Source organism: Fusarium subglutinans (genome assembly GCF_013396075.1).
Source record: "Fusarium subglutinans strain NRRL 66333 chromosome Unknown NRRL66333_c0000106, whole genome shotgun sequence".
NCBI classification, from domain to species: Eukaryota; Fungi; Ascomycota; class Sordariomycetes; order Hypocreales; family Nectriaceae; genus Fusarium; species Fusarium subglutinans.
In genome coordinates this window covers 55,736-70,753 of record NW_023502169.1, presented here as the reverse complement: position 1 = coordinate 70,753, position 15,018 = coordinate 55,736, and the positions used below count along the sequence as shown (strand labels likewise).

At 47.9% G+C, this 15,018-nt stretch overlaps 3 protein-coding genes across 3 annotated transcripts; all 3 read left to right on the top strand.

The window, feature by feature from the left end:
* Positions 1-4,137: 4,137 nt before the first annotated feature.
* FSUBG_7985 (uncharacterized protein) lies at positions 4,138-4,429 on the top strand (the record flags this gene model as incomplete). The annotated part of the gene is made up of 2 exons (XM_036686346.1): positions 4,138-4,160; positions 4,216-4,429. 2 exons carry the CDS (start codon positions 4,138-4,140, stop codon positions 4,427-4,429), a joined length of 237 nt encoding a protein of 78 aa, XP_036536507.1.
* A 507-nt stretch (positions 4,430-4,936) lies between these two features.
* FSUBG_7984 (serine threonine phosphatase 6 regulatory ankyrin repeat subunit C) lies at positions 4,937-11,180 on the top strand (the record flags this gene model as incomplete). The annotated part of the gene is made up of 2 exons (XM_036686345.1): positions 4,937-10,677; positions 10,724-11,180. 2 exons carry the CDS (start codon positions 4,937-4,939, stop codon positions 11,178-11,180), a joined length of 6,198 nt encoding a protein of 2,065 aa, XP_036536506.1.
* A 1,505-nt stretch (positions 11,181-12,685) lies between these two features.
* Positions 12,686-13,969, top strand: FSUBG_7983 (mitochondrial phosphate carrier; the record flags this gene model as incomplete). The annotated part of the gene is made up of 4 exons (XM_036686344.1): positions 12,686-12,846; positions 13,052-13,471; positions 13,533-13,879; positions 13,932-13,969. The coding sequence occupies 4 exons, from the start codon at positions 12,686-12,688 to the stop codon at positions 13,967-13,969; spliced, it is 966 nt and encodes a 321-aa protein (XP_036536505.1).
* Positions 13,970-15,018: the final 1,049 nt, after the last annotated feature.

Here is a 15,018-nt window from a genome sequence, read left to right as displayed (position 1 = left end):
GCATCTGCATAAAACGAATCGTTTCTTTTTTTAGGGGTAAAAAAGGAGGAGTCCGATGCGAAAGCGCTCCTGACGGTGGCTGTCGTGCTACCGGTAGTGGGAGTTATAATCGTCTTATTTACGGTGACACTGATGCTATACTGGGGAAGCCTCGTTGACGATACTCAATGATCCATGAGTGATAGGACCCTTTGTGAGGTGTCAAGTTTCGACATCGTCCTGTCACTCGATTTGACTGAAACTTTTTGGCATATATAAACAGTCAGTGCTTCGGATCCATGCGCCGAGGTTGATTCGCAAGTTCTCAACAATCTAGTTCATCTCATTGGGTCATTGAGGATCCCTACTCCCTACCCCTGAGTTGTTTCCTTGTTCATAAAATAATACCTTGCCGGTGATAAATGGATAAATCGCGATAATGCAAGGAACATGACCTACAAGGTGGCATTTTGTCGCACAAAAATCGTAAGGGTTCAACACGATCTGAGAAATCCTTGCTCATTACCACACGATAGCCCCAGGGACCAATTAATATCCCCGTCTTGTCGCTCTCCTCAACTGAAGTTGATTCAACGAATCCAAGCCTCAAAATATTCAGCGGCTGCGGGAGTGGAGAGTCATATCGTTTTGTATCGTTTTGTCTCACAGCGGGACACGATCTATCGGTCGAAGCCGCATTCCAGTGCGAAATAACCTCAAAGCGTACTTACAATTTCCTATCGCGCTTCTTTTTTTTCCCCATATAAAACGTAGTCCACTTTCACGTTCTGCTTTACCAATGCTGCCCCTGTCACCGGAGACGATTTGTGTTAGCGCACCACGCCAACGGTGATAGTTCCATGCAGGCCTGTCACTCTCAAACCGCGCCTAAGTCTGTTTTTTCCCTTCTTGGTGAGCTCTTCGTTGGCCGCGTTGCTGTTGTGTTGGCCTGCAGCATGGAAAAGGGGAATCCTTTCGTCATGGGAGCATGCTACCGATGCAAAAGCATACAGGCATTCACCAGCACGTTTTGGCCTAATCCATTACAGTTCAGCGCATCCTATCTCCATAGTGATGAGTGATGCACGGAGGCTCTGAGTTTTCCTATCAGCCCATTATGCCTTGGCAACCTGTGCTCAGGCCTCGTCGTATAGTAAAAAAGCAATGTCATTTACGGAGAAGTCTAGTCTAAATCTCATTTTCATCTTCACTCTCGTTTTCGCACGCTCCGGTGCCTTTGGTATTTTTGCCACAACTGGAGCCAAGAAGGAAGCTCTGCTCGTCCCGATGATCTGCCCCAGATAGGGGAGGGGAGCCCTGTTGACCTCTCTAGCCTCTAGAGGTCGAGGCCAAGCTGAACGCAGGGGTTCTTCATAGTATGGTCGAAGCGTTGAGCTATCGAAAACTGGAAGTAATAGTTTTGCGAATAGCTCGTCTTGGCCAAGCTCACGTCTATTCTGGGCTTTTGCGTTGCGCTTGCGAGGCTAGTCTTGGGATTTGCGGAAATGAGGCTCCCGAGTTTGCTGTTTTGTTCAATGCGAGTGTGATGATGGTGTGGTGCTGTCAAGTTGTGCTGGAGGTGCTACGTGGTGAACTGTGAGTTAAAGAAGCCATCAGTCCCAGCAGTGTTGTTGTTTTGAGTTATTCTCATTGTTGATGCCCGTCACCTTGTCAACGATTTGCTATACCTTTTGAGCCTGGATCTGGGGTCCATTGTGACTCATATTAATGTTATGCGCTGATCCTCCGCAACCGATAGACTTTCCAGCTTCTAAGGCAACAGAAAGGCTATCTCAACACAATGCTGACCTCAATTGATAATGATAGCCTTGCCCCTCGATCAGCACTCTGTGCATAGAAGGCTGCTCTCTAACCTGGCCTGCGTTACCATAGGTACCATTTCTCAATTCACATCAACCACGGGCTGCATTGCTCGCATTTGTGCTATGATCGGTTTCTCAAGTGGCCGTTGACCCTGTCCCTTTCGATCGCCCATGATAGATCTCATTCTCCTCAGAATATCTATGCTAGACTCAGCTACAAACGATCTTACCGGTTGCATCCCGAGGCCCATTGCCTCAATTCGGATGGAATGGCGTCCTCACTTTGGTTTACGACCTCAGTGGTGAAGGCAATTTCCGTGGATGATGAACTGTTGACGAGAAAATATAACATGGCAAAAGTCAGCAGCTTACAACTTCATCTACATGCATACCGCATATATCTCAGATATGTCTCGGCAGTTACAAATAGGGCTGCAGACCGTTGGAATGTAAAGTTTCGATTGCCGATGCACTGGAATGCTGATGGAGCTCAAGGTTTGAGCCTTTAGCGGTGGGACAATGAGGCTCTGCAATGGGTCCATATTCCATAACGACTTCGAGAATAATTTTGAGACTCTGAGATCTTACCAAGTCTGTTGTTTTCTTATGTTCAATATTGGCTCAGGTAAAGGATGTAGTTTATCACAGAGTGAGATGATGTATGCGAACCCTCGCAACCAAAAAAGGGTTTTGACTTCATATTTCTCGCATCTATTTTGACGTGAAGCACAAGCCGTTGATATAGGTCCGATCAGACTATTGTATCACAATTGACAGAAGAACCGAAACTGAATGAGATCAGTCAGCCTAGATCGAGTATTGCCCATGGTCTAGAGATTATTTGTGAAATCATGAGATCCCCCAATTGCGTGCTTCAGGTGTAGGGTAGCGAAATATGTGGTACAAATGAACAATCTGCTCTTGTGACCATGAAAGACAACAGTGACAGTGTTAGATGTTCGTTGTTTTAGCAATATGATACTTTAGTATTCGAACTACGTCTAGGTATGCTCAAGTAGTCTGTGCCCATGGGTTTTCCATAGTTGTCATGTGAATGGTGAAACGCTGGCAGCATCATAAGGCTAGCCCTACGATGTGCCAAGGACATGTCAATGCTGCGCTTCGACCACCACGACTCAATTTGATCTCTGTCAAACTGACATTTACTAGGAAATCATCTCATATGTCAGATATGGGTTCCCTCCCGAAGTTAGCATTCAACAAGCATGCCAGGTCAGCCTACTCAAACCCCTTGTGCGGCCATTCTCTACCTAGACAAAAATGATCTTTCGTCAAAATTGCAAATTCGCAAATGCAATCTCGAGAGGGTGGCAAATGACCGACAGAAAACAATCTACATGGTCTTGATTTCCAGGGATGCATTGAGCTTCATGACGGCCGTTATGAACTTGTCAGCATCGTGATAATTGCCTCCCTCATAGCCCATATGTTTTGAACCGATTTCGCCCTGAAACGTGCAGCAAATTGTTTGGGAAGGCCTCCAATAAGATTAGATCACAGGGAACTGTAAGTCAACCAATCTGACGTTACACTGATGATAACCGTCCTGGATTGAAACTGTGGCGCAGCTACACTGTTCATCCCGCTCAGTGACCATTAGTGAAAATATGCTGAAAAGCGCTCAACTCAGGGCCTTTCATCATCCGTGAAGACAATGTAACATACTATCTGCAAGTTGCCGCAAATGAGCGTTAAACTCCCACCGAAGTACTTTTCATACTCAATAGGTACCTTATCTTTGGGGGCCGGCCGGGTTGCTGAGCCACTATCTTGGCTACCTCTGTGGCTGGTGTTTCTAACGATTTGAGTTCTGCGCAATTGCGGGTGTATGAGACGGGTCCCATTTCCGCCAAACATTGAGTTATTCAACTTTTCCTCTGAACTGTCCGCGGCGCAGTCTCCGTTTCAGTTTGCTTTTTTTCGCCACCGTCCAATTGAGGCTTTCACGGTGGTGTTGATGGCCTGGCGGTTGACTTTGTTGCCTCTACGCTTCTGCGCGACCGTGGTTTATGGGGGCCGTTTTTTTGGGGGGGGGGATCGCGGATGCTGGAGTTGAGAGAGGTTGATGGTGGTGTTTTTCCAGTTTGAGGCTGCTCAAAGTCCCCTTTCTGCGTGTTTGCGATTGAAGAGTTACTTGATTTATTTCATCTTAAATAGAAGGTGATCCCCCTAGATTAAAGATTTTGATATCATCATCAATACATTGACTGTCTTGTTACCTTTGAACCTATCACTGCAACTTGAGCTTAGAGCAACCATATGACCAACCAATCAGTACCTATACTATACTTCTGAACCAACAAAACAAACCAACATGCCGTCTTCAACGGCCAACCAGTAAGTCATTGAAAACTTACATGTCGAAAATGATCCACTGACAGTCATTTCTCAGATCCTACAACTACCCGGCCTACAGCAACACCTCTGGTGGCTCGACTTACACGGGTGGCCAGGCCGCTTCCAACAGCACCATGCTTAACCAGTGGGCCACCACCCAAGACCCCACAGAACGCTTCTACGTCACAGGCGAAAGAACTGGTCACGGTGTATGGCAAGGCATGGATAAGACTATGGCTTTCGACAGGGACTTTAATCGAACGAAATGAGCATATCAATGGACACATGTGTTGTTGTAAGACAGGATCGGGAGGCTTGTGGCTGTGAACTTTTAGCGTGGCGTTGGGGATAGAATTGGAGCCTTTTAAGTTGTTTCCTTCTGGGCATTGTATAACAGAATCGGCAGTTCACCTCTGATAGAATACCATTTTATTCAATTAAACTTGGCTGTATTCATCACATGTGTGTCCAACTTCCAAATCATGATCATTATGTTTCTCCTTCTCATATGATTCGACCAAGAAGGTACCTAGTACCCAATGTCAGTCGGCAAGTCCTACGGACTACGGAGTCCTTTCGCTAGGATCATCAGGTGAACTAATCCATGCCTTTTGCTGACTGCAGCCTAATATTCCTTCTCACCTCTTACAACCTTGGACAATCACTTGTCTTTCCATCGTGTTGTATTAATATGGAATTGGCGTTGAGAATCGGCCATTTCTGCAAACTAAAGAATTGGAACATTTCCACTCATACTCTTCAGTCCGTCGAGCAATATGTCTGACGGCAGTGACATTGTGATTATTGGTAAAGACGACACCAACAATTATAACTCGGGAAATATCCTACCGCAATCTGAAGCTACTATTACCCGGATTCGTGAGTGGCTGCGACCTACAGAATACGATATCGAAAGCAGCGAATATCGCAAACATTTGGTATTCCATCTCGAAGGTACTGGAGAATGGATCCACAGATCAGAGAACTACCTCAAATGGCATGAGAGCCAGGAAGATGGCCTCTTGTGGATCAAAGGAGTTCCAGGCTCTGGAAAGTCTGTTATTGCAGCCAGCATGATTCATAAACTCTCTCAAGAAGAAAGCCCAGTTCTTTACTTCTTCTTTCGGCAGATTGTTGATGCCAATCATCGGCCCATCAACCTTCTCAGAGACTGGCTAGATCAGATTCTCGTCTACTGTCCTCCACTGCAGGCATCTTTAAAGGCTTATGTTGACGAGTGCCGGGACCTGGATAGTTTGTCGATTGACGAGCTATGGAGACACCTAAGAACAGCTCTGGCATCTGTGCCCAGGGTCTATTGCGTGGCAGACGCGTTGGACGAAATGGACCACGGTAATAGCGAATTCATCAACCAAATGGCTAAACTTGGTAACTGGAAGCCTTCATCTGTGAAGGTATTGTTGACCAGCCGACCCACTTCCAGCATCGAGGCCGTAATGAGAGGCACGAGGTTTCTTCACATCCGAATGGACGAGAAGGCTGTGGATGTCGATATCTCTTCTTACGTGAGATATTGTCTATCTGGCACTTCTCTTTCTGAGCGCGATCAACGCCTTGTCAAGGAAGCGGTACCTGGCCGAGCCAACGGTCTGTTCCTCTACGCTAAATTGGCCATGAAATCATTCTTAGATCCAGAAGCCGACATTCATGAGGCGATCCGCAAGCTTCCGCTTGATTTGGACGCTATGTACATCGGAATTCTACGAGAGCATGCTCGGAGATCCGGCGTTCCAGAGAATACGCAGGTGCTGATCCTGCAATGGGTGACTCACGCGACTCGTCCTCTACGACTGCTAGAGCTCGCCGATATGCTCAAGACAGTCGAGGGAAGTAGATTCCCAGATAGTTTGAAAGAGAACAAAGATCTGGTTCGGGCTGCGTGTGGCCCTCTGATCGAGGTCTTACCAGATGAGACTGTAAGCGTTGTGCACCATTCACTCACCGAGTTTTTGGTTGGGACGTCAAGAACAGTACATACCCCTGCTTATCCTATATTGGATTCCTCGCCGACTCACTACGATCTTGCTCTCGCTTGCCTCCGATATATCTGCGCTGGCTGCCTTCAAGATGAAACTCTTACTCCGTCAGAAACTATCGATCGCGAACACAACCGCAACCTGGATTTTCCATTCGCATCGTATGCTATAAAGAATTGGCATGCGCACGCTGCAAAATCTGAATGGAATTGCTTGCAAAATGACTTATTGTATCAACAAATTGAATTGTTCTTGGGAAATAAGGAGACACGAAACAATTGGCTGACAACATACTTCGATGCCCCTGAAAGAGTGAGGGTTGAAGAAGACACCACCTCCATGTCGGATTTCCATGTCGCTGCGTTGTGCGGCCTCAAAGCGTGCATCTCGGCCCTGATTGATCGTCTGGGTCAGAAGAGCATAGACGAGCAAGACGCAAGGAAGAGAACCCCCCTGTGGTGGGCTGCTTCCAGCGGTCACGCAGATATCATTGAGTTGCTACTAAAACAGGGGGCATCGCCTAGTACACATGACATTCAAGGCCACCAGGCATTGCATGTAGCTGCAAAGAAGGATAAAGCACAAGTTGTCCAGCTGCTTCTTGAAAAGGGAATAGCTCCTACAGTGCCACGTCTCCCAACAGACACCGAACCAACCACAGACTATGCAGATACACCACTGTCATATGTAGCATCATACGGCCATGTCAACAGCTTAGAAGCGATGCTTCCATTGCTGAACACTACCGAGAAACAATCTGCCTTGCGCATCGCCATAAAATACAGACAGCCCCAGTTCGTTAAACGCCTACTTCAGGAGTCTGATGTCGATCCGAATGACAATACAGAATTTGAGACACCTATCTTTCTCGCTGCTAGAACATGCTGTGTTGAAACAGTCGAGGTGTTGGTGAATGCTGGCGCGGATGCTTCTATTGTTTGTAGGGTGAAGGCCGACGTCTGGGACAAACAAGAGAATGTGTTGGAACGTCCTTGGTCGACTCCTCTGATAGAGCTGTGTGAGCCACAGTCTCATTTCATACGTCGGCCATACATCTCTCCCCATTACATGTCGGATTTGAACTGTTCAGATTTTGATCGGAACTTGGCATTGCTTATCCAAGCTGGTGCACAAGTCAACGAGAGAGATTCTCTGGGTCGTGCTCCTATACACTCTGCGCAGTTTTCGCACGTGTTAAGACGTCTGCTCGCAGAGGGCGCTGATACAAATGCTGAGACAAAGGATGGGAAGATCGCGCTGCACTGCCTGCCGAAGAAAGGTGAAGAAGAATACCTGAAGCTGCTGTTGCAAGAGGGGAATGTGGACATCAACAAAAGAGAACACATCAAAGGCAGGACACCTCTTCTTTCTGCTCTCTATCATGATTCAGCCCTTGCTTTCCAGATGCTGAAATATAGTCCCGATTGTACTGTCACTGATTTCGAAGGAAATGGACCTCTCCATTACGCATTTGCTCATTATGAGAGAATGTCTTCGCCTAGGAACTCTGCAGACGATGGCTGGAAGAATGGAGAGAGTAATCTACTGTCAGTTGTGAGAAAACTTCTCGAAGCTGGTTCGGATCCGAGTCTGACAAATATCGATGGAGAGACGCCTTTACATATTCTTGTCGCCAAGGGGTTTACCCACCAAGAGGAATGTCTGCGTATACTACTCGAATATGGAGCTGAGATCGATGCCAAGGACATCAGAGGTCGGACACCCTTGTTCCGGGCCGTGGGCAAATATCCAAAGCAACCCATGATGACTGATATTCTTGATATCCTTATCAAGGCCTCCGCAAGTCTGGTCGTCCGCGACAATTATGGGCGAACCCTCCTTCACGAAGCAATCCATAGCATTACCGACCTTGACTATGCACAAAGGAGACTTACCGATGTTTACCAATACCTTCTTGACGCTGGTGCCTCACCCTTTGCCGTGGACCTAGACGGCAACACTCTATGCCACGAGTTGGTTCTCGCACCCAATGCAACAAGGCTATCAGGTAAAGGAGAGATGTTCCTTTCACTTTTCGAAAAGGCGGGATTGGATGTAAACCAACCCAACTATGCTGGCACGACACCCATGCATCTGGCCTGCCGCATGCGTCTGGATGGAAGTCATGGGGTCAATTACCATGCAAAAGATTGCTTGAGATGGCTCCTGAAACAATCACCCGATGCCAACGCTTCAGATACCCGTGGGTTGAGGGCCATCCACTTCGCCGCCTCCACGAACACTTACACTGTCGACCGCTTGTTGCGCGTCGGTGCAGATACATTTGTTACCACAAACCAAGGCATGAATGCTCTACATATCGCCGCGAGGTGTAAGAGAAGTAACAGTCTTGGCCTGCTACTTCAGCGCATGCACGAGCTAAATCCCGACACCGCGAAAGTGGCACTCGACCAGAAGGATATTTTCCAATACACGCCATTGCATTACGCCAGTCGCTCTGGGATCATCGAGTCTGTGAAACTCTTGATCGAAGCAGGAGCTGAGGTCAACCCTACGTTTGATAAATTTCGAGGGACATGCTGTCCTGAACCCTGGCTCCCTCCAATTCTTCAGTGTGCATTCTTTGACCGTGAACAACGTCTCTGGAGGCGCGGACCAGTCAAGAAAATACCAAGTGATGATGAGCTTCCATTTCACCAGTTGAATGATCCTGACACAAACATCGCGGCTGGTTACACTGTCGAGAACAAGGAAAGGCACTTTGATGAGATCGTATCAGGACCTCAACTTGAAGTCCTCGATCCAGTGTATGAGGCATCGCGATATGATGAGATCATCAACGCTTTGCTTGACGCAGGGGCAGATGTGTTTCTGGGAGCACACGGTCCAAGGTCGGCACTCTATCGTGCGATGCTTTTCGCATCAGACGAGTGGCAGGATTACATTACGAACCTCCTCTGGAACTGCCAGGAGAAAGCTGGGCATCTGGAACTCCCTACTCCTCTTCATGTTGGAATATCAAGAAGCAAAGCTCTCCGTCAAGCAGAGGTTACGGTGTTAGGTGAGTCATTCATACCACGTGCAAAAGAAACAAAATGGCAGAGAGTGGCACGATTGCTGTCGGACCGCCACTTCGCTTTGGTAGCGAACTTGTACAAAGCTGGTGCGAACTATACTGCTGTCGATGCCGAGGGTGTGTCGATCATTTCGCGACTCGTCGAATATGGTTATTATGAATTAGTCAGTGACTGCTGTTCTCCTGAAGAGGCAGTAAGGTTTGATGATCCTAAACGGATAAAGGAACAAGGCGCGGAAGAGCTTGAGCCTTTGCTTGTGACGGCTTGTCGACGCTCTTCTCCCAATATGGAAGCCATTCGTGTCTTGGTAGAGGAAAAAGGAGTCGACATAAACGCACGAGGTCGTGGCGGTCTTACTGCTCTTCATGTTCTAGTCACTGGCAAAGAGTGGTGGCAAGTCTTTCACGCCATGCTATACTTGCTTTCTAAAGGCGCAGATATGGAAATTAGAGACGACAAGGGATGTACACCACTGCTTTATTCTTTCACAAAATGGGGTGCCTTCCGGACTGCAGCGATGAAGCTGCTGATCGATAAAGGAGCCGACGTGAACGTCGTCGATTCCGAGGGAAATGGATGTCTGAATAAAGCAGCACACAAAGAAGAGTTTGTTAGACTCTTAGTCGGTCATGGAGCAGAAGTCAGTCCAACCACTATCCTTTCTGCGATTGAGTCCAAGTACCCGAACATTTTGAGCATTCTGCTGTCTGGCGAAAAGTCTGCCTCCCTTGCGGCGTCTTGGGAGATGACACTACAGTACGCAAAGGAGTTGGATCCTGATGTAAACCCGCAAGAAGCCCAGATGATACGACAAGGTCATCCTTTGCTCTTGGCAAGCTCCGCATTGGGCACGCTTCGGGGCGGCGTCGAATTCGATCGTGATGCTGCCGCCAAGCAGATGATGGAAGCTCTCCTCGGAGCTGGCTTCAGTCCGTATGCCAAATGCCTAGTCATCGTTGAAAAGGTTCGGTTGCCAAACAGACCTTCCCTACCAATGGCTATAGCGACCCATGCGTGGCACAAGAAGGATTCCACGGTTGAGTTTATCTCCTATGCTAAGAGTCCTCACATTTTCAGACCACCTTTTATGGCTGAAAGGGTAGTTGTGCACGAAATCTTGAAAGGAAAACGTGTCTATGAGCCGATCTTAGAGTTAGCCGATCTTGATATGGAGTTCCGCGATGCATCTAGGGAGACTCTTCTTCTGGCTGCGTGTGAGCGAGTGTCAAGTAGGCGTCCTCGGGGCGCTAGAGAAGACTATTTACCTCTACGACTCCTGCTCGACAAAGGGGCTGATGCCTATGCAGTGGATAATTTCGGCAGAAACGCACTTCATATTAAACTCGGATCTCGAGCTCTGAACGATGATAAATTGGAAGGACTCAAGGACCTAGGGAATGCTGTACCGGCCTTGATCAACCAGAATGATGCTGATGGATATCGGCCACTCCATTATGGCCTAGCTGCACTGGCGCATGGCGAGTTTGACCAAACTGAGCCCGACTGGCTTGACTATATCATAACACAGGGCGGATATGCTTGCCACTGATGGTCTTGGAAACAACGCGCTGCATTACCTTGCCCCTGGCCTCCTTGGGTGTCTCTGCTATGATGGAAGTAATACTCGAGATCCTTTTGAGCGGTTCTTGGAGTTGGGACTGGATATCAATGGGCGCAACAATGCTGGCCAGACACCAGCGTTCTTTCTTGCCATGAGAGGCTATGATGATGACAATGTGGAGGAGGTGGTGAATTGGTTGGATGGATTGGGAGTAGATTGGCAGGCGAGAGACGACAAGAGGAGAACTATTCTTCATGAAATGGCGGACGAGAAGGAGCAATTGTTTAAAGCTATTATGGACAAGGGAATTGATCCTTTGGCGGAGGATGTTGATGGGCGGTCGTCTTTGGATTTAGTGACGGCTTATGATAATCAGAATGTCCTGAAATTGTTTGATCTGGATGGTAAGGATGATAGGGAATGAGGGGCCTACGATAGCAAGGTACTGCTACATTGATGATTTATGATTAACCCAAATCTTCTTGCATAATCTTTTTGATATACACGTGATGTAAAACGAGCTTCAGCCATAAGTGAGGCCACAGATGATAATGCTCTGCTACTGTGAATAGCCTCAACGACGTCACAGTAAACAATTGAACCAATCATGTTGATTCAATATCCGAATCAGGAAAGTTTCTCAATCACCGATTGACTTCGGGAAAGAGTGATAGAATCAGGCGTTCGTGTAAGTTGACAAGATGTCATGACCTGAGACACTTACTTATTTGTGATGTTCTTCCACTGAAAGACAAAGGAGACTTTGGTATCGGTGGTAAGATCCTTATCGGGGATAAGGGAGAAACACAAGGTTCAGCTTGGCTGAACAGGGATGATGGTTAATTAAGGTGGTTCAGTATCGGCTCAAGCTGGTGAAATCGGCGACTGATCTGAGATGCACCTATCAGGGCTGCATCAGGCTGAATGCATGTCGAAGTGTCCACCAGACAGAAGAGGAAATGTTGCAAAAATCCGTTTACAAAGACATTGATATCCTCCAGAGTCTTTCATTTATCTGAGTATCATCTTCATGAGGGTATGACGTCGAACTACGGATAGAAGAACAAACGCACTGTCGCGAACTTGATTAACCTCCGAGACCGAGTCAAGCAGGGGAGACATTGCTTATCGTGCAATATCCATTGGCTGACCCGGTAATAAAATACACAAGCACGCAAGAGAAAAAAAAAAACCTTGTCTTTCTTTGTCTTATCCAACCAATGCCGTGGACACGTTGGCGAGCAACGGTTAGTTACTGGTGGGTCTGCCCGAGGAATTCTCGGGGAGCACAGTTTGTGAGAGTTCACCAACATCTGGTATTTTCTTCATTTTGGGAGAGTAAGATGAAGAGATTTATAAACTCACTGATGCCTAGGTCTTGGCGGAGTATGAGAAATGTCAGTCAGTTATCAGGTTACATACATTAGATACTGTATGTAGTATGGTGATTACACCGAAAGAGCGGTCTTGGGAATAACGTCACTGGCCAACTTTGCTTCTGGGAGGCTAAACAGGGGGGACATTCTCCAATTTCTCCTGTTACCCCGGGTCTTGCGAGTATTCATGATCTGTTGGTCGCTGTGAGCCAGTGGATAGGCATGATATAGGGGCATCATGAGTGCGAAAAGCCAGTCTCTGGCGCTGAGTTTGTTACCTAACGGACACAAATTGCGTAGCATCCCTCCCCTTGGCCCGGTCCGTGCATTCGCCGGCGCCGATTATCCGAGTCTTCCCGAGCTCTAAAAAAAATCAATGGCAAAGGAGGCATTATTTTTCCCTTTCCCCAGCTGCTCCGCCGCGGGACCAAGTAAAAAAAAAAGTCACTCAAAACACCAGAAGCTCTCTCTCTCTCCCTTTTCTTCTTCTTCTTTTTCACTCCACCATCTCCCCTCAGTCTTTTTTTCACGTCTGATCACATAACCATTCACAATGGCTGCCTCTACCGGTTCCACAAAGGTCGACGCCGTCGTCCAGAACATCAAGGCTGAGACCCCCGAGAAGAAGTCTGGTCTTGCTCTCTACTCCCGATTCGCCCTTGCCGGTGCTGTCTGCTGTTCCGTCACCCACGGTGGTCTCACCCCCGTCGATGTGTATGTTTGAATCGCCTCTGCGCTGAGTTTCTCGTCGTCAATTGCTTGAGAGGGTTTTTGTGGTTGTGCGGGTTGTCTCGGGGAAACTCAATTGGGACCCGAGATGGACACTTTTCAGTACTGCAAACCTCGTTAGCCATGACGGAGAAGCAAAAGCGCACCAAACCGAACCGGAAGAACAAGTATACTGACTCTGAAATCACAGCGTCAAGACCCGTATCCAGCTCGACCCCGCTACCTACAACCGCGGTCTCGTCGGTGGTTTCCGCCAGGTTGTCCAGAATGAGGGTGCTGGTGCCCTCCTCACTGGTGCCGGCCCTACCTTCGCCGGTTACTTCCTTCAGGGTGCTCTGAAGTTCGGTGGTTACGAGTTCTTCAAGCAGCAGTGGATCGACGCTCTTGGCTACGAGACCGCCTCCAAGAACCGAACTGCTGTCTACCTTGCCTCTTCCGCCACCGCTGAGTTCTTCGCCGATATCGCTCTCTGCCCTCTTGAGGCCACCCGTATCCGTCTCGTCTCTGAGCCCACCTACGCCAGCGGTCTCGTCTCTGGCTTCGGCAAGATTGTCAAGAACGAGGGTTTCGGTGCTCTCTACGCCGGATTCGGACCCATTCTCTTCAAGCAGTGAGTATTTCTGCTGCTATACCGCTTACTTGAGTTTCAGGAAGCTGACTTTCCCACTTAGGATCCCTTACACCATGGCCAAGTTCGTCGTCTACGAGAAGGTCTCTGAGGCTGTCTTCCGCAAGTTCCCCAAGAAGGACCTCTCCGACGGTATGCAGACCGTTGCCAACCTTGGCTCTGGTCTGATTGCCGGTTTCGCCGCCGCCATTGTTTCTCAGCCCGCCGATACCATGCTTTCCAAGATCAACAAGACCAAGGGTCTCCCCGGTGAGGGCACTGTCTCTCGTCTCATCAAGATCGGTAAGGAGCTCGGTATCCGTGGCTCTTACACCGGTATTGGTGCCCGTCTCTTCATGGTCGGTACCCTTACCGCCGGTCAGTTCGCCATCTACGGTGATCTCAAGAAGGGTAAGTTTCTCTCAATTTTCTACTCAAAAAAACCCGGCTAACTCGCGGACAGCAATGGGGGCTACAGGTGGTGTAGAAATCGCTGCTTAAGCGCATTTAAACACATCTAGAAAGATTCGCGGGGTGCGAGAGGTGATATGAGAAGTCTGGGGAATGTGGCCCAAGTATTGCCCAAGAGCTGGGCCTACTTGTAACAACAGCTGCTGTTAATGCCAAAACAGCTTGGCAGGAGCTTACGGATGACGTCCAGATATGCTCTCGCTGTCTGGGAAACAAAAAGTGATCTTTTGGTGGAGGGGGGATGCTCGTGTTAGACTCATGTTTGCCTATGATACCTTTCCGCATTAATGGGCAGCAGACGGGTGATACCCCGCCGAAAGGTTGTATAATAGTCTCTTTTTACGCTGAAATCATAGACTGGGAGTTTGTGGACTCTTATATCTACTTGTTCTGTTCATCATGACTGATATGTGAAGCTATTCGCAACTGGCACCAACGGCGCCCTGGGACCAATTGGACGAAATGATGTTGATTGAGCAATCTAGTATCCAGAAAGAACTCATTAGAGGACTGTTTACATACAAACTCAATGTCGCCTTGAATTGATAATGTTCATCATGACATGTCGTTGTAATAAGGCTGAGCATCAGGCTACCGCACCTTCCTTCTCCTCGCATCATGCCAGCCCACGAGGCCCCCACGTGCCGCACGTTTGTACCTTAACCAAAAATAGAAACATCAAATGGTTCGATTAACGATGATCAATGCTCTTCATCTGGCGTCATCTTGAGATCACATCTTGATCATTGTGTAGGTAGATTTGGGTGAAACTGGCGCTCAGCACTCTCTCAACGCATGGACTGCCTCTCCTCCCTTGCGATGAATCATCTCTCCTCACACATCAATCGCAATGGATGCTATTTGAAGAGACAGTCAAGGGGGCAAAGGTTAAATCTACAGCATGATGGCTACGGACGATTGAGCTTCATGTTGCTCTAATTATATGGCTAAACGCTAATGTGGGACATCAGAATAGACTTAAGGTAGTGTTATTTCTCCTAACCAAATCAACGACCTTGCATGTAATGAGTCTATCTGGACTCATGCTTTGTTCTCTTCAATTTTCTATTTAATATTTT